The sequence below is a fragment of the Musca domestica genome, unplaced genomic scaffold (assembly GCF_030504385.1).
Source record: "Musca domestica strain aabys unplaced genomic scaffold, Musca_domestica.polishedcontigs.V.1.1 58, whole genome shotgun sequence".
Taxonomy (NCBI): Eukaryota; Metazoa; Arthropoda; class Insecta; order Diptera; family Muscidae; genus Musca; species Musca domestica.
Genome location: NW_026712360.1, coordinates 5,009,520 through 5,033,871, shown reverse-complemented (window position 1 = coordinate 5,033,871; position 24,352 = coordinate 5,009,520). Strand labels below are relative to the sequence as shown.

Sequence of the window (24,352 nt, the reverse complement as noted above, 5' to 3'; positions counted from 1 at the left end):
AGAAGATCTCCTATTCAGCCTGGCTGAATAGAAGTCTCCAAAGCAGATTTTCAGTTCCACCCGGTTAAATAGAAGTCTCCAAAGGAGATCTCCTATTCAGCCCGGCTGAATATAAGTCCCCAAATAAGATCTCCTATTCAGCCTGGCTGAATATAAGTCCCCAAATAAGATCTCCTATTCAGCCCGGCTAAATAGAAGTTTCCAAAGGGGTCTCCTATTCAGCCTGGCTGAATAGAAGTCTCAAAAGGAGATCTCCTATTCAGCCTGGCTGAATAGAAGTCTCCAAAGGATATCTCCTATTCAGCCTGGCTGAATAGAAGTCTCCAAAGGGGATCTCTTATTCAGCCTGGCTGAATAGAAGTCTCCAAACGAGATCTCCTATTCACTCCGGCTGAATAGAAGTCTTCAAAGGAGATCTCCTATTCAGCCTGGCTCAGCCTGACTGAATAGAAATCTCCAAAGAAGATCTCCTATTCAGCCTGGCTGAATATAAGTCATAGAATTCAGCCTAGCTGAATAGAAGTCTCCAATGGAGATCTCTTATTTAGCCTGGCTGAATAAAAATCTCCAAATGTGATCTCCTATTCAGCCTGGCTGTATATAAGTCTCCAAAAGATATCTCCTATGCAGCCCTGCTGAATAGAAGTCTCCAAAAGAAATCTCTTATTCAGCCCGGCTGAACAAAGTCTCTAAAGCAGATTTTCAATTCCACCCGGTTAAATAGAAGTCTTCAAAGGAGATCTCCTATATACCCCGGCTGAATAAAAGTCTCCAAAAGTGATCTCCTATGCAGTCCGGTTGAATAGAAGTTTTCAAAGGAAACGTTCCAAAAGAAAATCGCAATTCAGCCTGGGCTGAATGGGGTCCTCCATGGGAAAACGTCAATTTTTCCTGAGAAAAATTTAATCCAGTCAGGCTGAACAAGGTTCGTAGTTGCCTGCTTAGTCATTCCACCTTGTTAACTTAATTAACGGCCGTTAGTATGTTAATTACTGTGCCGCATAGTCGGAATTTTAATTTGTTTGCATTTACATTGTTTGCCCAGACTTAAAGCATTAATAATTTTTTTCACACACACAACAAAAAACAAAAGCTAACCATAAAATAAATATAGCTCACGTTTCATTTAAAACAAATACAATGTGAATGATAATAATATTCTATGGAAAAAAATCTAGGTTCCCGTTTCTAACCAAAAAAAATATAAAAAATATACCCAAGTGCTAATGACAACAAATTGTAAAAAGTCGTAAGAAAATATAAAAATAATTATTCCGATAGAATCTGACGTCAAATTTAAAAAAAAATATTTAAAGACCTTTAAAACATGGCCTGCCTATCGGATATTGATCTGGCCACCCTGCACCGCAGCCGTTTGGAGGAACGTTTCAATTATAAATTGTCATTTCAACAACCCCATCACATTTATGAGGGGGGTGGTGGTGGTGGTGGTTACAGTCCCCGGCGACCATGTTTGCCCGCCAGCATGATGCCCAACAATGTTGGTGGCTGCATAAAATCTACAAATCTGGAAGACCTAAATGGCCATTGTGCCATGGATGATTTGACAAAAAAATTAAATCGTTTGAAATTTTTAAATAAGCAAAAATTACTGCAACGTGGCGAATCATCATCGAGTTTGGAAGAGGAGGAGGACTATAATTATTTCTCCTCCACAACAAGGCGACGACGTTCCGGAACATGGCCGTAAGTAGTGTTGGAAAATATCGAAACGATAATAAAACAAAAAAAATTAAAATAAAAAATAGTGACATTTAGACATTTTCTCTTGAAAATTGAAAAAAATTAAAAGAAAACTTACAGGGTGAGATGAAAAAACTGCAACAAAGTCAAAGGCCATAATTTTTACATTTTTTTTAGAAATTTTATTGAATGAAAGCAGGGAGAACGGCTGAAGTTCCTTTAAAAAAAAAAACAAAAAAATGGCCATTGAATATTTTTAACGCTCCAGATATCGGACAATGTATACAGGGTGAGATAAAAAGGTGCAACAAAATCAAACGCCATAATTTTTACTTTTTTTTAATTTTATTGAGTGAAAGCCAAAAATGTTGGAAATAGCATCAAATTTTAGAATAAGTTTAGATTTGTCCAAATTGGTCACCTTCGGCACGAATTATGGCTTTCAAACGGCCAATGAAACCGTCACACGCTGCCCGAATGTTGCTCTGCGATATTTTAGCCCATTCCCGGCGGAGCGCTTGCTTGAGGCGATCGAGACTTTGGTATTTTTTAGTGCCAACCTTGCTTTCCAAAATGCTCCAGACACAATAGTTCAACGGATTGGTATCCTGAGATTTTGTTGGTGGCCATTGTGCGCTGGAAATGAAGTGAGGAACCTCATTTTGTAACCATTCTTGGGTGGCGCGTGCTGAGTGCGATGGTGCTGGGCCCTGTTGGAATGTCCAAGGTCTGCCGCCAAAATGTTTGCTTGTCCAAGTCTTTAATACACCCTCCAGAATATTTTCGCTTTAATATTGCGCATTTATTCTGATGCCACGGTCGATTAATACGAGCGTAGAGCGACCATCGGTTGTTATGGCGGCCCACACCATTACCATGGCCGGCGCTTGAGTTCTGGTGGCCAAACGAAGGTGCGCATTTTCAGCTGACCTCTTTGGCAAGTAAACACTGTCATTTTGTTTGTTTACAAACGGCAGGACAACGAATGTTTTCCCATCGAAGAAAACAAACTTCGGCTGATCACCACTTTCGGCCAAGCGAAGCAACTCTTTAGCTCTTTTGAGTCTATTTTCATTCTGTTGCGGCGGTGTAAGTTCTTGAACTTTTTGGAATTTCAATGGTTTTACCCCGAGCTCATTTTTCCATATTTGCCGAATGAAATATTGCGATATGTTCAGCTCACGAGCCATTTTTTCGACCACGGCGACGCGGGTTTCGATCAAGAGATTGGCTGAATGGAAGTCTCCAAAGGAGATCTTCAATTCCTCAGGGCTGAATGGAAGTCTCCAAAGGAGATCTTCAATTCCTCAGAGCGGAATGACAGTCGCCAAAGCAGATTTTCAGTTTTGCCCGGTTGAATAGAAGTCTCCAAAGGAGATCTCCCATTCGTACCGGATGAATAGAAGTCTCCAAAGGAGATATCCTATTCAGTCCGGCTGAAGAAAAGTCTCCAAAGAAGATCTCTTATTCAGCCCGAGTGAACAGATGTCTCCAAAGCAGATTTTCAATTCTACCAAATTCAATAGATGTCTACATAGGAAATCTCCTAGAAGTCTCCAAAGGAGATCTCCTTGGTGTAAGTTCTTGCACTTTTTGCAATTTCAATGGCCTTACCCCGAGCTCAATTTTCAATATTTACCGAATGGAATATTGTGATATGTTCAGCTCACGAGCCATTTTTCGGCCACTGCGACGCGGATTTCGTTCAAATCGCTTCTTTACTTTTCTTCGAACCATTTCTGCTGAGGTTGCAGTTTTTTTCTTCCGTCCACTTCCTTGACGTTGGGCTACGCTACCAGTATCACCACTTTCGGCCAAGCGCAGCAACTCTTTAGCTCTTTTGAGTCTATTTTCTTTCTGTTGCGGCGGTGTAAGTTCTTGCACTTTTTGGAATTTCAATGGCCTTACCCCGAGCTCAATTTTCAATATTTGCCGAATGGAATATTGCAATATGTTCAACTCATGAGCCATTTTTCGGCCACTGCGACGCGGGTTTCGATCTCTGCTGATGTTGCCGTTGTTTTCTTCCTTGACGTCGGGCTACGCTTCGAGTATCACGGTAACGACGATAGTACGAGACACAAAAGATTTATTCACATTTAAATGCTGGAGTGCTCTAAAGATAGCCATTTGTGGTTTTCCAGCCAAATATAAAGAAATCACTCTATCGCGCTTGAATTCCAATGCGTATAACTTTTTTTCTTGAAAATTCCCACCAAAATGCTTTCGTAGGATTGTAAAAAATATAATGAGCTGTCACTGAAATAATTTTAACAGCTGTCGGACGAATGGCTTAGAAATGACAGCAGTTTTTTTTAGTTTTTTCATCTCACCCTGTATATTTAACCGATCTAAATTTTAGATTTCCAATGGAAACTGCCATTTTGCCAGGCCAAATTGAGTACTTCCTAGGGAAACCATTATTCAGTCAAAGGGGCTAGATTAGGAAAACCCCCATTCAAACGTGCTTAATTGTGGAAAACCCCATTCAGCCAGGCTGAATTAAGGATTTCCTTCATAAACCCCCATTCAGCCAGATTGAATTGAGAATTTCCTTGTGTCAAACTTCCCCGGCAATAAATCACCTGTTTGAATGTTTACAAACATAAACATGTCATGAATATTCTCCGAAAAAAAGCTTTTGCTCAAAACTAAAGCTTTTTTTCTCTTTTTTAAATGGTGTTTGTTAGTTGGTCTCTACTTCTCTTCCTCTCTCTCACTCTCTCTGTCTCTTAATAAATTAGTAAACCTGAAAACCCGTTATTATACACTCACAAAAATTCATCCATCATTACTAACCTAGACAACATATGGCAAGGAATTTTTTAAATAATTTATAAATAACCTATCATTAATAACAAATCTCGAAAAAAAAGCTCCACGACATTTTAAGAATTTTAAATAACTTGAAAACAAACAACATTTTTGGGATTTACTTTTGAGTTGTTTTCGATATTCTTTTTGTTTTTTTTTTTTTTTGTTTCTTTTTTGGTTTCTGCAACTCATCATCATCTTTGGCAGGCGAGTAGAATATCAAAACTATTTGGTACCAGTTTGTATATGGTGCCAGTTAGCCAGTAGCAAGAAGCTGGCAGCTGAACAATAAACAAAAAGAATTAAAAAAAAAAACAAAATAACAACAAATTTGTTAAAGACTTGTTTTAAGAGTCTTGTTTATGTTTTCTTGACGTTTTTTTTTTTTGAAACCTTTGTTATGTTGATTATATTTTTTTTTTTTATTTTTTTAATTATGTGAATCGGTTTGAAGCGGTTCACTGCCATGGAAGATAATGAGTCTCTAGCAAATTCTTTAAAAATTTAAAAATTTGGAAATTTATTTTTTTTTAATGTTGTAAACAAATGTAATTAATTTTGATTTAATCTTCTGATGTCGGAGAAAAAAATTTGAGCCAAAAAAAAAATTTAGATTAACATAAAATTCTAATGAAAAATACAGGGTGAGTTGCAAAAAACTGCAACCAACTTCAAACTGTTGTCATTTTTAAGACACTCATCCGACATCTGTTAGAATTATTCCAGTGACAGCTCATTATATTGTTTACAAGCCTACAAAAGCATTTTGGTGAGAATTTTCCAGAAAAAAAAAAAAACTTATTCGTGATGGAATTCAAGCGTGATAGGGCATTTTCTTTATATTTGGCTGGAAAATCACAAGTGGCTATCGTAGGAGCACTCCAGCATTTCAATGTGAATAAATCATTTGTGTCTCGTACCATCGCTCGTTACCCTGGTGATACTGGTAGCTTAGCCCGACATATGTCAAGGAAGTGGACGGTTAAAACAGCAACATCAGCAGAAATTGGTTCGAAAAGTAAAAAAGCGTCTTGATCGAAACCCGCGTCACAGTGGCCGAAAAAATGGCTCGTGAACTGAACATATCGCAATATTCCATTCGGCAAATATTGAAAAATGAGCTCTGGGTAAGGCCATTGAAATTTCAAAAAGTGCAAGAACTTACACAAAGGAGGCCTAAATAACAAATATCGGGATTCCAGTCTTATTCTTTCACCCAATACCAAATTTAGTGCCATTTAGTAGTTTTCGTACAAATATAGGTCGCTTTCCCAAAACCACCCCCATATCTTAACCACAGACACCAACAGCTACCTACATAACAAATTTTATGGATTCTAACCTAAATTCCTTTACCCAATACCAAATTTAGGGCCATTTAGCAGTTTTCGTACAAATATAGGAAGCATTTTCGAAAAATAAAGAAGCGACTTGATTGAAACCCTCGTCGCAGTGGCCGAAAAATGGCTCGTGAGCTGAACATTTCGCAATATTCCATTTGGCAAATATTGAAACAAGAGCTCGGGGTAGAGCCATTGAAATTTTAAAAAGGTGCAAGAACTTACACCGCAACAGAAATAAAATAGACTCAAAAGTGCTAAAGGGTTGCTTCGCTTGGTCGAAACTGATGATCTGCCGAATTTGCTTTTCTCCGATGAGAAAACATTCGTTGTCCAGCAGTTTGTAAACAAACAAAATAACCGTGTTTACCTGCCAAAGAGGTCAGCTGAAAATTTGCACCTTCGGTTGGCCACCAGAACTCAAGCGCCTGCCATGGGGATGGTGTGCGCAGCCATAATAGCCAATGGTCGCTCTCCTCTCGTATTAATGGACCGTGGCATAAGAATAAATGCTGAATATTATCACGAAAATATTCTGGAGGGTGTTTTAAAGCCTTGGGCACGCAAACATTTTGGCCGCAGACCTTGGACATTCCAACAGAACTCAGCCACATCGCACTTAGCACGCGCCACCCTAGAATGGTTACAAAATGAGGTTTCTCGCATCATTTCCAACGCACAATGACCACCAAAATCTCTGGTACCTATTGTGTCTGGAGTATTTTGGAAAGCAAGGTTGGCACTAAAAAATATCAAAATGTTGATCACTTCAAGCAAGCGCTTCGCCGGGTATGGGCCAAAATACCGCAGAGCAACATTCGGGTAGCGTGTGACGGTTTCATTGGCGTTTGAAGGCTATAATTCGTGCCAAAGTTGACCAATTCGAACAAATCTAAACTTATTCTAAAATTTGATGATTTTTCCGATATTTTTTGGTTTCATTCAATAAAATTTCAAAAAAAAATGGCTTTTGACTTTGGGCCAAAATACCGCAGAGCAACATTCGGACAGTGTGTGACGGTTTCATTGGCCGTTTGATGGCCATAATTCGTGCCAAAGGTGACCAATTCGAAAAAATCTTAACTTAATTTTAAATTTGATGCTATTTCCGAAATTTTTTGCTTTCATTCAATAAAATTTCAAAAAAAAATATTAAAAATTATGGCATTTGACTTTGGGCCAAAATACCGCAGAGCAACATTCGGGCAGCGTGTGACGGTTTCATAATTCGTGGCAAAGGTGATCAATTCGAACAAATCTAAACTTATTCTAAATTTTGATGCTATTTCCGACATTTTTTGTTTTCATTCAAAAAAATTAAAAAAAAAAAAATCAAAAAATGATGGCATTCGACTTTGTTGCAGTTTTTTACCTCACCCTGTATTATTTTAATGTTGTAAACAAAATTAATTAATTTTGGTTTAAGCTTCTGGTATGCAAGTTCGGAGCCAAACAAATCTTTAGATTAACATAAAATTTGAATGAAAAATAAAAACCCCCAAAGGGCAGCCAGCTTTCTTCCTTTTCGTCATTTTGCATTAAATGCTGCATTAAATGGAAGTTTAAAACACCGCCAAACCATTGGAAAAATACTTGCAAATCAATGTCAAAAGGAGAGGGAAGTATACACCATGAATTGCATACAAAATGTTTTGGAATTGATTAAATTCCCTTTTATTTTTGGTTCTCCATTCCATCTCTACACGTGCTATTCTTCAAGATTCAGTGTCACTGAAAAGTTCTTTTTTTTTTCCATATATTTGCTTAATTTAAAGTCTAAAAATTAAGTATTTTATTTTGCAAAGTCATTGATTAGGGATGACAATTCGAAAAACTTTTCATAAAAAATTTGAAAATTTTTCCAGGCTGAATTGAAAATTTCCTATGGAAACCCCAAATTTAGCCCAGGCTGAATTGAAATTTTTCTATGGAAACCCCAAATTCAGCCCAGGAAATTGAAAATTTCCTATGGAAATCAGTCCCCATTCAGCCCAAGCTAAATTGAAAATTTCCTATGGAAATCCCCACCTTTTTGAAATCTTAAAATTGAGCGGTCATTTTTAAAATCTCCAATCTTGGGACATTTTCCTAATCCCATTCCCCATTTGTTTCCCTTTCCCTAACCTAATCTATTGTATTTAATTTGAAAATATAATTAATTCTACTTAATATTGTCACTTTATAAATATATGCGTATATATGTATGTGTATATATAGACAAGGTACTCACTTCACTGATCGAGCGACCAACCGACCGACCGCTAAGAACCGAACATCGAACACAATTATCAAAATTGTTTTTGTTGCTCTTACACCTTAAGGCGTTCGTTCCAAAATGGAAATATCAGAGGTTTAGTGGTTTCAAAACACTTCAAAAGTTCAGTACACTACCGATAACGCTTAGACACGCCACAAATATATGTGAACATATTTCCAAAAATATTAATAAATAAAAAATAACGTGTTATTGTGCCGAAAATATTCCAAAAAAATAACAACATTTTGTGATTATAAATTTTTGGGGGAAAATTTAGAAATTTTCCAGAATATTTTTTTTTGTGATTTAAAATTACAGAAATTATATAAAAATAGATAATATAAAATTATTTCATAAAAAATGTGTTAAGAAGGTAAAAAATGAAAAATTCCAAAATTTTGGAAAAAATTATGACCAAAAAAAAAATCCAAAATAGGAAGCAACTCTTTTTTTTGAATAACTGAGTAAAACGCTTGGAAAATATATTAGACAAATTAAAAAAAAATAATAAATAAAATTTTAGCGTAGACAGTGAAACAAGACTGTTGCTTTCCCGAATAAAATATTTCCCTGAATATTTCCCAGACGATATATTTGAAAAAAAAAAAATTATAAAAAATTATTATTATAAAAAAAATTATAAAAATAAAACACTGATGTTTCAATTGACCTCAAGCCAAACTAAAATTTATTAAGAAATAAAAGAAATATTAAAAAAGTATTAAAAAATAAATAATTATTAGTGAGACGCTACCTTGGCTCGAACCGAATGTGATGAACTATTTTTTTTTTTATTTATTTTTTTTTTTGAACTCAACACCTGTATATTGCACCTACCCTATTGTACTGGAAATAATTATTATCGATACTCAGTCCAGGTCAGAAAATTAATTAACCAATAATTATTATTCTTACGTCAATCCGGATCAGCATTATTATTTATTTTTTTTTCTTTTAATTATTTTACGACAATAAAACTGTCGGAATAAATTTATATTAAATTTTTTTAAAAAATATTCCCAACATGCCATTTAAAAAAATTAAACTTTGCACCTTGTATTTGTATCCAACTCTAAGGGGAGAGAATATAATTGGGAATTAATTTTCGAAAGATAATAGCCTTAAATCCCTTCTTAATTCCTATACCCTTCACCAGACATAAAATGGGGCGCTCTTGCTCGAATTCGAATGAGTTTCACTCCTTGTTCAAATTCAAGCGAGTTTGGGAATTCACAGACTATTTTTACATCAGTTACTTTCCAAATGGTGGAGGGTACTAAAAAGGTCGGTCCGGCCAATCGTAAATATTTCAATATTTGTTTTTATTTAAATCAGTGATTTTATAAATATTTTTTTTAGTCGTGAAGTTTAGAAATATTTTCAACACAACCTGAGATTTTTTTGTTCATGGATCAGAATGTTAGAGCTGCTTGTGGTGGTCAATCAGGATTTTATGATTTTCGGAAATTTTGTTTAGGGAATAAAAAATCCCGTTTTGATGGATTTTCAGAGAATTATAATAGTCGATTTGGTTGAAGAGCAGACGTGGCGCCCAACGTTTCAAACAGTGTCGAATGTTAGATATTTTTATATTTTTCCCAGAAGATTGATTAAATATTCCTAAAATGTCATTAAAACACCTTTGCACCTTGTATTTGTATATCCGCCCCTAGGAGGAGAGAATATAATTTGGAATTATTTTTCGAAAGATTATTGTCTTAAATCCATGTGGATTTTTGTTTAAGTCGTGGATTTTATAAATCTATATTTTTTTTTAATTCGTGAGGTTTGAAATATTTTATCATGGATTTTATAAGACCTATCAATGCTAATATTTGAAATATTATCGAAACTATGTTGATGGATCAGAATGATAGAGCTGCTTGTGGTGGATAATCAGGACTAATATTTTTTAGATTTTCGGAGGTTTTGTTTAGGAAATAAAAAATCTTGATTTTATGGATTTTTGGAGAATTATACTCGTCAATTTGGTGGAAGAACAATCGTGGCGCCCAACGTTTCAAACTGTGAAGGATGTTAGATTTCTCTATATATCTCCCAGAAGATTGTTTGGCCGTATCGAATTCGTTCAATATATAAATGGATACCATGACTGTTCTGCTACTCGATCTGTTCTGGTTCAATTTTTGACTATAACTGCTACAAATTCTCTGCGTCGTCAGCTTCTTAAGAAACCCCGTTTAACGTGTTCAAACTCTAGATTTTCGTTTGATATAGCTCCACCTTTTCTTTGAGAAACCGACCAATCACAAATAAAAATTCCGGATAAATTTTTAATCCTCCACCTTATTTTCTCTTAAAAAATAATTCCGAGGAAGATAAGTTAAATTTTTCTCCTGAAACTAATGAGATTTGCAAAAAAAATCGAAAATGTTCTAACGAAAATCAACCTCGTTACATATACCCAAAAAATGTTATTGGTTTTTATACCCTCCATCTTGAAAAGGAGGGTTATTAACTTTGTCATTCCGTTTGTAACATCCTCGCTCCGGTGGCGGAACATTGAATATCTAACGTACCAACCCATATTCGATATTTTGATAATCCTAGTCACATTTACCCACGTTTTTTTTTTTTTAAATTGAATTGTGTTTTCACACTTTTATGTTGCTTCATAGACTTATCAACATCCTAATCATATATTCGCATCCTAATATTGAAAAATTAGTTGGTTTAAGTTGCTTAATTTAAAAAAAAAACAAAAGCACTTCAAATTTTGCAGCAATTTATGCAACAAATAGGGTACACAAGTTACGAAAAAGACCCATTCGCGTTGCCATCTTCCCTTATTATTTTTCCTTAATTTTTCATGATTGCAGCAATTGTTTCTACAGAAAAATGCTTTCCTTAAGAATTCATCCCGGATATTCATGTTTGTATTGTATTGTGGACTTTTATCTAGTTTTTGACCCCTTTTTAATTTATTTGAAACAGTTTTTGCATTAAATTCGCTGACGCAACACTTCTATTGTTTAGCTGACAATCAAAATCCGTTCCCTATGCTAATTTTCGGTCTTTTTTAATTCGATACCAATTTTCTTTGCATGTAATTTGATTAGCCCCCATATACACGGTGAGTTGTTTTATGTTTTACCCTGGCGAATTTGTAATTAGGTCACGTAGCGGTTGGCCCGAGGATGATCAGTCTTTTTAATTCATACATTTTGTTCATTACTTTTTGGTTTGTTTGTTTTTTTTTCTCCCAATACTCATGATAATTTATCTTTGTCCAATTGGCAAGTGTTGAAGTCTTGATTTCAAACACAATCTATATAGATCAGTAAACCTGTCAGACAGGCAATCTAAGCAAATGCCCTGTTTTGCCAAAAAAAGAAAAAAAATCTACAAATCATTCATAGCAAAAGTAATTTAAAAATAAATCGATTATTGCCCAATAAAGGCAATCAAACAACAAAATGTTCACAACTCACTAATCTATCATTACAGCCCCAAGACAATACCACCCGGCCCATTGTTGACTTGATATTTTAGATATTTGCCCAGAGTGTGACAAGAGATAAACTCAATTACCAATTATTTATGGTGTCGAATAACGCCCAGGTTTTATTTTTTGCTCTCTATTAATTACCCTCAGCTATTGTTTTGGAGTTGTCGACAGCAGCCACAATAACAATAGTTTTAAAAATTTCATTCAAAATGCAAAGCAATTGTCTATTGAAATATTGATATTGTCTATTGACGGCTATTGTTTTGTTTTCTTCTCACCATTGGCTACTACTTGGTACTCCACTCTATTTGTTCTCCCTCTCTCTTTCTCTGACGCTCATGCACTTGAAAATTATGTCAAGTCATTCGGAAGTGTTATACAAATCAGTTATTGGAGACAAACGCGATTGGTATCTAAGGTTAACGAGGGGGGATAATTTATGAATGTGGGAAATGCACGAAATATGGAAAACATTCTTAAATATATAAATAAAAAAACATACCCAGACCTATCCAAAAAAATGAAATGTATAAAAAATAAACGATTTTAAAGAAGAAAAATCAAAATAAAAATCGAATTACGATATTCTCAATTTAAATTATCTCAATAATTTAAATTATGCAGTCTTTAATTATAATTTGCGAGTATGGCAACGCTGATGAGTGTTTTTCATACCTTGTGTATCCTATTTAACAGTAATGGGTCTTTTTCGTACCTTGTGTGCCCTGTTTGGCGTGCAAATTTTAAGTCCTTTTGTTATTTTTTATAACATTGAAATATATAACAAATCTACGACTTAAAAGAAGAAAAAACAAAATAAAAATCTTATTAGGATATTCTCAATGTTTTATTATGCAGTCTTTTAAATTATTTTTACATTTTGTTTCCAAAATTGAACTAAAAAAGCGGCCGAAAAACGTTGGAGAAATTGGTCGTGCAGGATTAAATTTTCAAACGTCTATATTGCTCCATAGACTTACCAACACCCGACGCATATATTGGAATCATAAAATTGAAATTAATTGGTTTAAGTTGCTTAATTTTTATACAAAATAAGAGAACTTTAGATTTGGCACCAATTTATGCATCATAGGTTACACAAGGTACGAAAAAGACGCATTCGCGTTGCCATCTTCTCTAATATTTTTTTATCTCAATTATTCATAATTGGATAATTTTTCCCTTGAGTAAAATTATATACGTTGGAATGGAATTCCACCTGGATATTCATGATGGAATGAATTTTGAATCGTGGATTTTTATTAATTTTTTGGGATTGTGTAATCTCAAAAAAATGTATTTTTAGAAAAATCACGATCTAAAACATTTTTTACGGAAATGTACATTCGTGGATTTTCGTAAATGATTTTTAAAAATCACATGTTTTTCCCCAAAATTATTACACCAGCCCCTTGCAGTTTATTTTTTGTGTCTGAGAACACTTTAAATCGACATGCAAAGCGTTGCCAATGTTTGTTTTTTTTTTTTTAAATATTTGAACTGACAATCTTTCAAACTGCCGGCAACATGACGTTTTGTCATCTGAATCTCTCTCACCTCTCTATAGACAATATCAATAAAAACAATAAAATTTACTCTCGCATCATCATTTCTGTTCAAACATCCAATGTTTGGGTTAAACGCAATGGATCTTTTACGCTTGAATTTTGTAAGCGTGTTTACGACGATATTGAAGTCCAACTAAAGCTTTATGGTCAACACAGATAACTGTGGGTTACCAGTGTTAATATAACCTTCGATCATAGCACATACACGGTTGCTGACGACGGAACTTGGAGTTGTGACGCATAAATTTACGGTCGAACGTAGTTTAGATCTGATCGTAGGCCTACGAGTGCCTGTTTTAAGATATAAAATAAAATAAATAAATAATAAAACTGATTTTTAACGAACAGAATTTCAAGTGGTTTTTGTCACTTTACAAAAAATAAAATAAATGAAAATAAATGAAATGGAAATTAAATTCTGAAATTTCAATAAATGCCCATTTTCATTCTGTGTATACCCCTCTCCGCTTCTTCTCGTTCCTTTTTTGTGTGTTCGAAAATTTCCTCCAACAACAAGTTCAACCACTTTGATTTGTTTATGTGCGAATGTCAGACGGAAAAGCTAAAAACAACAACAAAAAATCAATATTTTTTTATTGTCTCCCCTCCAACTTTGTGAATTTCAATTTCATAAATATCAGTTACAACAAAAAATAAAACATTGAAATATAAAAAAATAATAAACATCATCGCCAAGCAGGTGTTCAACAAAAACCTGTTGTCAAAATTTAAAAATCGAAAAAAAAAATAATTTCAATAATTCTTAAAACCCATCATCATCATGTTACCCAGTAATAAAAATGGCCATAACCACCTGTTCCCCGAACACCTACAGTGTCTAGAGGAACAAAAATTAGTGTCATCATCAAAAAATGGTGTCATTTTTGAAACGGAATTGAAAAATTCTGCCACCCAAGCCATGGAAAATCTGTCATTGATGGATAAAATTCATCCTTCAATGCGCACATTAAGGTATTCAATGGCTAAATAAATACCTAATTTTTTATATTTTATTTACTTTTTTCGAATCACTTGCTGTGGCCATTAGAGGTGTGCTGCTTTAACCTTCTGCTGGCTTAATTTTTTCTTCAATCAACATCATCATCACCATCATTATTGGCATTGTTGTACCTCCTCTGTTATTTTTAATGTCAATAAAATTACAATCATGATGCTTGCGTTTGGTTGCTGCTTTTTACACACCTCCAAAAATTATTGAGACATCACAACTCTACTCTTTATCATAAAATAATATGAAATAGCTATCATTTTAAGTATTTTCTGTTTTTTGTTAAAAATACTTGAAATTTAAGGAGGTTTATGTTTCACTGTATGTTTCCAACCATTCGTATACCTATTTTATTGACTTTCTACTGATTTTCGGTTTTAAGCACAAATATTAGTTCTTAAATAAAATCTGAAAGCTGCAAGAACATCTGAAATATTCAATTTGGATGCAAAATGTAGATCACAAGTCAAGGCTACCGCTATATGAAGCCAGCAGAAATCGTAGACCAATTAGAGTTCATTTTCTAGGGGATTTTATAATATTAAATAGCGTAACAGACATTTTTTCGAAAGATCATCCCTCCAACTATCACTTATTGAGGAGAAATCATTTGCGAGTATGGCAACGCTGTTGAGTCTTTTTCTTACCTTGTGAATCCTATTTTACAGCAATGGGTCTTTTTCATACCTTGTATACCCTACTTTGTGTGCAAATTAAAAGTCCTTTTGTTTTTTTTATAAGAAAAAACGAATTTAAACAAACAAATATACAATATTAGGACTCGAATACATGTGTTGGATGGTTATATGTCCTTGGAGCAACATAGAAGTATGACAACACCGTTCTGGACGGCCAATTTCACCAATGTTTCTTGATTGCTTTTTGAAATCAGTTACATTTCCGTTAATGGCTGGAGTTTTTAGGACCAACCAATGCAATATGGGTATCACGTGACTCAAAGTTTACTAATTTTTATACTTTTTAGATATCCAGCCTTCGTCCTGCGACAATTCGTCCCTTTGTAATATTCTTAAAAAAAACTATTAATCATCCCAGAGCGTCATAAAAATAATCTGATAGAAGATTAAAAATATCCATATCTACTTGTTTTTATTCCTTCCTTCAAATATGAATCATATTCTAAATACTGCAAATTATTTTGAAAAAAGTTCAGAATCACATTAAACAAATAATTTAAATACGACTTAAACACGCTTTTATATGTCACTTCACATCATTAATCATGCGTGTTTTGTATTGTTTCCTGATCTATATAAGAGTGCCGTCTCATCTCAAAATTCCGGAATTCCATGGAAGCGAAATAACTGACCTTTCTCTCGTAGTGACTAATTTTCATTGTTTAATTTCAAAATAAAAGCAATGAATGATTTAAATCTGATAATTTTCATAAAATTCTGGAACTGTTCCAACAAACAGATTTAATACCTCTGCTTTGTTTATTTAATTATTTAATTAAATTTCTTTATTTAATTTCATGTTCCTTTCTTCTTTTGTATTTCCTTGCAGGCGCACACGAAGTCTAAACGCCCCCTCACCATTTCAACAATTTGGACCATGTGGACGCATTATGAAAAATCCAGCAATGGTTATGCAAATACAGGACCCGGCCAGTCAGCGTTTGACCTGGTACAAACCACCGTTAACGGTGTTGGTAATCAAAAAGGTGCGAGACTCCACTGTAATGGCTCCTTTCGTTCAACTTGTCGAATGGTTGGTACAGGAGAAACACATGGTGGTCTGGGTTGAATCGGCAGTACTGGATGATTTGTCGCTGCAGGAGGACAAACGGTTTCAGAATATCAAAGAGAAATTAGTTACATTCAAGTGAGTTCAAATACAAATTCTCTAAATATCAAATACTCATTGAATCCTTGTTTTCCTTTTCCCGCCGCAGAGATGGCCGTGATGATCTTACCGATCGCATTGATTTCATTGTTTGCCTTGGAGGCGATGGCACACTGCTCTATGCCTCGCTACTGTTTCAACAATCTGTGCCACCCGTAATGGCTTTCCATTTGGGTTCATTGGGTTTTCTTACACCATTCCAATTTGATAATTTCCAAGAGCAGGTAACCAATGTTTTGGAGGGTCATGCTGCTCTGACGTTGCGCAGCCGTCTGCGTTGTGTCATCTATAGGAAAAGTGAAAGACGCAAGGATTCGGATTGCCAACAGAATCAAATGAATTGTAGTATCTCAGGTGATAGTGGAGTTTCGATGGATTCCTGTGGCGGCAGTGGCACACATAATGCCAGTGGCAAAAGTGGCAGCCGGGCGCCATCAACAAATATATTGGTGAGTTTTTTGAAATTCTTGATGAAATTTATTATTAAATATATCCCTTTTTTCTTTAGGTCCTCAACGAAGTGGTCATCGATCGTGGACCATCACCATATCTCAGCAACATTGATTTGTTTTTGGATGGCAAATATATCACCTCGGTCCAGGGCGATGGTTTGATTGTCAGCACCCCGACGGGCAGTACAGCTTATGCTGTGGCGGCCGGTGCCTCCATGATCCATCCATCTGTGCCCGCCATCATGGTAACACCCATTTGTCCACATTCATTAAGTTTTCGTCCTATTGTCGTACCTGCTGGTGTTGAACTTAAGGTAATTATTATTAACGCAATGATATATGGGTCCCTTGAGAAATGTTCTTTGAAAATCTATGATCGGTCCTCTATGAAGTGTTCCTTTAATGTCGACGATAAACGGGGCGTTGTTTTGAGAAATTTTCTTTGAGAAATTTTCTTTGAGAAATTTCCCTTTGAGAAACGATTTTAATAAATTAATGATCTTTGATCTGATGGTCCTTCGAAAATCTTATTCGAAATCCGCTATTTTTATTTGAGAATATCCACTAAAACTTAAAAATTTCATTTAAATCCCCATGTTCATTTATCTGATGATCATTTGAAAAATGTGAGGGTCCTTTGAAAAATGATCTAAATGTCCTTGAAAATGTTATCATGAAACACTGATCAGATGGTCCTTTGAAAAAGTTTCTATTAAAATTCACGATTATTTATCTGAAGGGCTTTTGGAAATCCATTATTAAAAATCCACGATCAAGGATCTGACGATTCTTTGATCATTTTTCCTTTAGTGCGACCCCTTGGAAAATCTAAGGATGTTGAACGTTTGGTTTTTGAACAATGTTCTATAAAAATCTGCGACTCACATTTTCTTTTAGAATCCATGAACATTGATCTGAGATCCTTGGAAAATCTAAGGATGTGCTTTGAAAAAATGCGAGTCCTTGGAAAATCTAAGGATGTTGAACGTTTTGTCTTGCACAATGTTCTATAAAAAATTTGCGATTCACATTTTCCTTTAGAATCCACGAACATTGATCTGAGGGTCCTTGGAAAATCTAGGGATGTGCTTTGAAAAATGATCTAAAGGTCTAAAGGTGAGATGGTGCTTTGGAAAAAAATCTATTAAAATCCACAATTATTCTGAAGGGCTTTTGGAAAAATTTCTATTAAAATCGACGATTATTTATCTGAAGGAAATATTATGGAAATCCATTATTAAAAATCCACTATCAATAGTCTGACGATTCTTTGAACATTTTTCCTTTAGAATCCGTGAACATTGATCTGAGGGACTTTGGAAAATCTAAGGATGTGCTTTGAAAAATTATCTAAAGGTCCTTGAAAATATTTCTTTAAATATCATTAAGCACTGATCAGATGGTCCTTTAGAAAAATTTCTATTATAATCCACGATTATTTATTTGAAGGGCTTTTGGAAAAATTTCTATTAAAATCTACGATTATTTATTTGAAGGGCTTTTGGAAAATTTTCTATTAAAATCCACGATTATTTACTTGAAGGGCTTTTGGAAAATTTTCTATTAAAATCCACGATTATTTATCTGAAGGGCTTTTGGAAATCCATCATTAAAAATCCACGATCAATGATCCGGCGATTCTTTGGACATTTTTCCTATAGAATCCATGAACATGGATCTGAGGGTTCTTGGAAAATCTAAGGATGTTGAACATTTGCTTTTTGTTTTTTTATGTCCTTTGTTTAATTATGTCCTTCATTTTGAAGAATTTTCCATGATCTCCTCCCTTTCTTATAAAACATAAAATATTAAAGGTTTAATGTTGTTATGGTCCCGTCTATCCATTCTACTTTTTATTCAATTTTTCATTTCAATACTTTCTTTCCTTTCCTTTTTCAGATTTCCGTATCACCAGATAGCCGCAACACATCATGGGTCTCGTTCGATGGTCGCAATCGTCAAGAGCTATTCCACGGTGACAGTCTGAGAGTAACAACCTCAATATATCCAGTGCCAAGTATATGTGCCCAAGACCAAATATCCGATTGGTTTGATTCCCTGGCCGAGTGTTTGCACTGGAATGTACGCAAGAAGCAAAAGTGTTTGGATGAATTGTCCGACCTGACTGCATCCGGTTCCGAAGATACACTCGATGAATTGGAAAGGGGTTCAGATTCTTTGTTAGATAGTTAAAATTCCATTTAAAAATGGAATGGTAGGTCATTCAAAAACATACCAACAACTAAGCAATATTAAAATTTCATTGGTTATGTGAAATGGAGAAAAAAAAAAACAGATAGGAAAATAAACAAAGGTCTTAAACTATAAATCGGAATGTGTTAAAAAGGCTTAACATTGTATGGAAAGCTTTCTCTGTAGGCTTGTATATTATTATTATTTTTTTTTCTGTTTTATTATTAATTTTTTTATGATTATTATTAATTTTTATTTTATTTTTTTTTATTTTTTAATATATATAGTTATAGTTATAAACAAAGCAATTGTATTATGTTTTATATGTATAGGAAAAGTTTGAAAAAAATGGATATAAACTTAGAAATGGTTAAAAACAAATTGTTGCCAATTATTATAGTTTAATTGTAATTGTTTATTCTTTACAAAATGGAAATTAAAAAAGAAAAGAAAAAATATTTTTGTAAACGATGCAAAAATAAGTTGTTTAAAAAGCTCAAATTCCCAGCAAATGGAAATGGTTTATTATGATAACTATTATTAAATATTGATTATGATTATTGTTATAAAATATAAAAACACAACATTATCGAAATATGCTTTCTAGTATAATTTATGCAATATATCCCCCCCAAAAAATGTAACTTCTGTAAATTTGTTTTCAAATCATGAAGTTTTTCCCGGTATTTGTTAAATGTTTTCCTTTTATAGTGTCTCAACGAATTCTCTTTTTGCAAAAATTAATAAATTTTCAAAATTGAAACAAGTTTTTAAAATATTTTAGAACAAATATTAAGGGTAACTAACAGAAGTTGTGCAAAACATTGGGATATTATAATTTCCATATACGATTTCTATGAAAATTAGTTTAAAAAAAGTTATTTTATTAATAGATCTTATGTTCCAATATACAATAATAGTGATTACGTTCTTCTTCCCTTATTTTTCTACAACCCAAAATTCCAAACTGGTTGCTTGTGGTGTTTTTATACTTTACCTTCTTTTGGTTCGAGGGATTTCTTGAATCTATTCAAATTTTCTTTTTTTTGGTATCATATTTCTTTCCCACCCCCTTAAACTTGGTTATTTGCAAACTGTGTTCTACTCATATATAACAAAAAGAAAATTATTTCTGAGTTGCAGTTTTGTTTACATATTTTTTTTTTAATTTAGGAATAGTCATTACTTAAACCATTAAACAAATAATAAAAAAATAAAACAAAATATTATAAAAAACAATAATTTTATATTAAATATAATGAAAACAAAAAACCATATTTCAATATTTACTTATACGTATGTAGTAGATCAACGTTTTTTATTTTCTACTAAGTTTTACAAGCGTATTTTTTTCTAAAACTGAACAAAAAAACAACATAATAAAACAAAAAATACTCCTGTTTCTAAAAAAATAAAAAAAAACTTGTTTTCTTTTATAGTATGTTTAGATAAGAGCTTATTCCCAGGTTAACCTCATTCATGAGGATTTACATGCAATGGAATTGAATGTCCGAAAAATGACTCGTGAGCTGAACATATCGCAATATTCCATTCGGCAAATATTAAAAAATGAGCTCGGGGTAAAGCCATTGAAATTCCAAAAAAGTGCAAGAACTTACACCGCAACAGAAAGAAAATGGACTCAAAGAGCTAAAGAGTTGCTTCGCTTGGCCGAAAGTGGTGAACTGCCGAATTTGGTTTTCTCCGTCTCCGATGAGAAAACATTGGTTGTCTAGCAGTTTGTAAACAAACAAAATGATCGTGGGTCAGCTGAGAATGTCCAACTTCGGTTGGCAACCAGAACTCAAGCGCCGGCCATCGTGATGGTGTGGGCCGCCATAACAGCGGATGTTCGCTCTCCGTTCTCCGTTTGAAGGCCAGAATTCGTGTCAAAGGTGACCTATTCGAACAAATCTAAACTTATTCTAAAATTTGATTCTATTTCCGACATTTTTTGCTTTCATTCAATAAAATTAAAAAAGAAATTGTAAAAATTATGACGTTTGACTTTGTTGCAGTTTTTTTTATCACCCTTTATACCTCCAAACATAGTAGAAGAATGCAGGTAGATGCATCAACGCGTGGGAACATTATTAATATGTCGAAAATTAAAAAAAAAAAAAAAAAAAAAAATAAGTAGATTTTTAAATGTTTCCTTGTACTACAACAACCGGAGGTTCTTATTTTATCCAATTTTCAAGAATTCTTACAAATATGAATTTTTCATTCAATATTTTCAATTTCAAAATTGAATCATTGTCCCAGCAGCTGTTTCGATCCGACTACCATGCCCCCAAATAACATCAATTTGGGTTTTATTTTTTTGGATTGTAGTTCCGTTCCAATTCAAATCTCCTATATTTCATGTAGAGATGTATTTTGATACAATCTGACCTATGTTGTAATCAACATTGTAATCCCTAAATATCCCCAAATAAAAACATCAATTTTTGTTTTCTTTTTCAGAGTGTAGCTCAGTTTTTTATTCACCAACAACTTGTGTGTGTTATCATCATTTTTTTTTTTTTTGAATCGATTCGTATTTAGATTGTATTTTCATATTACAATAATTATTATAATTTATGTTTTATATTTTTATTTTTGTTTCTTGTATATAAATAGTTTGGTTAGAGTTATATAAAACTCGTATAATATTAAATGTTCCATAATGGTTCATTCATTTAGGTTTCTTTATGTATGAGGATTATTAATGGGGGAGTTTGGGAAAATACACAATAATAGCTACATTTAAATTTGTATTTTTTATAAATATAATGTTGTTTTTTAAGGGGAAAATGTCATTGTTTAGCAATTTGCAAATTTTATAATTTTTGTTTTTGATTTTTATAGGTTATGTATTTTTTATTATTAAAACGTCAAAGTGGTTTCTCCCATTGTAATCATTTGTTATATATGTATTTTTGGTAATAACATTATTTTTCAATTTATTTTTAATATTTTTTAATGATAATAATATATTTTTAGTTTTTGTTATTTATGTTGTTTTTTGACTATTATGCTCAAAATGCAAAACAATTTAGATTTTTTTTTCATTTGGTTTATAAATATTTTCTACATATATGTATGTTACGTATATATTATTTTTAATATAGAAACATTTTTTTTGGTCACAAAGATGCTTATAAAATATGTTTTAAGGATACGGAAATAGTTTTGGTTTTTTGTTCGCTAATAAATCAGTGAATAGTGTGTGTTTGACCCCATACCAGCTTTTTTCTAGGTTTTTGTGCAAGTGTGCAATAAGAATAATATAGACACATAATATGATTTGTTTATTGTATTATATATAATATTAAATATTTTTTTACTAATAATATTTTATTCGTTCACTTAACTATATTGTCTAATTCACACAATAATGCTCATAAACGTTATGATTTGTTTTATGAGAATGTAATGGAGTGGCCAGGTGCTATGAGATGCCACCACAGCATTGCCATCATTAAGGTAGTTATTTACACACTCAATAATGGCAACAATTTCAAGTGGAGCCCAATAACCGCCTTGCCAACCACCAAAATGTTGTATTAAATATTATTTGTTTTTTATTATTTTAATATTAATTTTGAGAACCATTTTCAAACATTGTTTTTATCTTGAACAGTTACAAAACACCTATAAATATATGTGTTACCCTGTACATAAGCTTTTTTTTTGGAAATTTTGTGAGATATTATATAAATTTTTAATATTTATGTATATATTAATCTATGTGTGTATATATATGAGATGTCATAATAATATTAAATGATTGCATTCTTGTGGCAATTCTTGGCATATTTAAATATCATATATAATAAATTGTTTAACAAATCGTATAATAACATCAAAAATATGTGTGATTTTTTCTAGTATTTGTTTTCTATCAACTACTACTCCTCAGCAAGTATTTCAGCTATATTTTTATATATACAAAAAGATATCGCGCTGTGTTGTCAATCAAACATACGACATGTTTTCTTTTTTTCAAGTATAACTTTTTCACGAAATACCTGCCATCAACTACAAATGTTTGCTTTTCAACTTTGGTTTTGCATAATTTAACCCGTAAAATGTACAGTTATCAGTGGTTAAATTGTGTTCGAATGATTTATGTATATATATTATAAGACAAAAAATTATTTATTTGTAGCCTAAGAATATCATATCATATTTGGAAATTTGGGGGATTCTTTGATTTGTCCTAGAATTTTGTTTAAATCTAAAAACTACAAATATTGGTTAGAAATTGAGGGAGGCCAAAAAAGTTGAGTGATTTTGAAAAGTGGATTTTGTTATTATTCCTTCATGCATTGGAATTTCTTATAAAGTTAAAAAATGGACACCAATCCGGGAAAGATTGTAGTTGAAATTATAATTTCCTATGTTTACATGTTCCAATTTAAGTAAACAAAAAATATATCTGTTATAGATAATCATATAGATAGTACATATTTTGTAAGCAATCTAGAATTTGACATTAAATTTGAAAGTAGGTTAATTTATTCGAAATATATTTTCATACAATGTAAACACGCCAGTGTGAACGTAGTTTTCGTAGTTCCTAACCCTGATTAATACAAAAAAGTCCTAAAATTAAAAAATATGTAAATCATTGTCTTATAATGCAGATTAAATGTTGGCCCTCTACTTTAAGAAACGCCATAGTAGGGATATATAGATCGACTTTTGTTTGGACAGTTGCCTCAAATATTTTGTGAACCTAATTAACAACAATTGTTTTTCGAGTTATTAATATTTAAAAATTGATGGCAATCTTTAAATTACAACAACAAACAAATTAAGACACGCACTAGATTATCGTTTTGTTTCAATTGTCTTTTTTCGTAGATATGTTTAAACTTTTTGTTTTGGCAATGCTGTGAAAACCTTATAGGGATCTGTAAATCGATTTATACACCGTTTACCGTTTAGAAGATTACAGGTAGTCGCATCGACACAGCTGTTGAGACAATAAACCGTCAAACCAATATAGAAAATGAAAATTTTGAATTAAAAACTATTAAAATTCGTTAAAATTGTTGAAAAATACATATCATAACAACCTTAGATTGGTGGGTCATAAGGAAACAGATAATAATCTACTTATTTTTGAAAAAATAACATTTTAAAAATTTTGACATATTAATGTTCCCAAGCATTGCATCTACATGTATTCTTCTACCATGCCGTTTACTCTACTCTCGAAAATATTTTTAATAATAATGCTTTTTAATGTTAATAGTTAACTGAACTGAAAACAAAATAGAAGACTTCTATTGATATCTACAGATATTATGCCTCAATTTCAGCCAAAAATTGAAGCACAACATCTTTTTTTAAAATAAGGTGCAATTGTTGCAAATATAAAAATATGGCGATTTTTTTTTTTTAAGAAATGTTTAATAAAGGATTTTTTTCAGATTTTTTAACCTTCTAAGAGAAAATTTCATGGACCATCAATTCATTTATGCTGGGAATTAAATTGTGGAGTTTACCTATTCAATATTTATCTAGTGTGTACCGTGATGCCTCCTGATGAAAATACTGATTGTTTTGCAGTCTATTGTTATTTTCCAATGTGGCAATACTGTACTTAAGGTAGAGGGTCAATTGTTACATTGTGTTAGGAAGAAATAGAAATTTAACCTAGAAATAAGTGTAGACAAAAAGTTATTGA

General features: G+C 32.8%; 1 protein-coding gene across 6 annotated transcripts in view; it reads left to right on the top strand.

Annotated features, from left to right (window-relative positions):
- LOC101899428 (NAD kinase) overlaps positions 1-18,906 on the top strand; it is a 43,373-nt gene extending 24,467 nt beyond the window's left edge. For 3 of the 6 annotated variants that reach the window (XM_059128850.1, XM_059128849.1, XM_059128848.1), the window contains 4 exons: positions 15,689-16,006; positions 16,077-16,476; positions 16,536-16,793; positions 18,379-18,906. In XM_059128850.1, the coding sequence (XP_058984833.1) occupies positions 15,689-16,006; positions 16,077-16,476; positions 16,536-16,793; positions 18,379-18,672 (1,270 nt within the window). In that variant the 3' untranslated portion in view covers positions 18,673-18,906. Of the gene's footprint in view, positions 1-1,281; positions 1,708-8,227; positions 8,489-13,913; positions 14,125-15,688; positions 16,007-16,076; positions 16,477-16,535; positions 16,794-18,378 lie in introns of those variants that run through there. The other 3 variants (XM_005187027.4, XM_059128851.1, XM_020038054.2) reach the window with 3 other exon arrangements.
- The last annotated feature ends 5,446 nt before the right edge of the window (positions 18,907-24,352 follow it).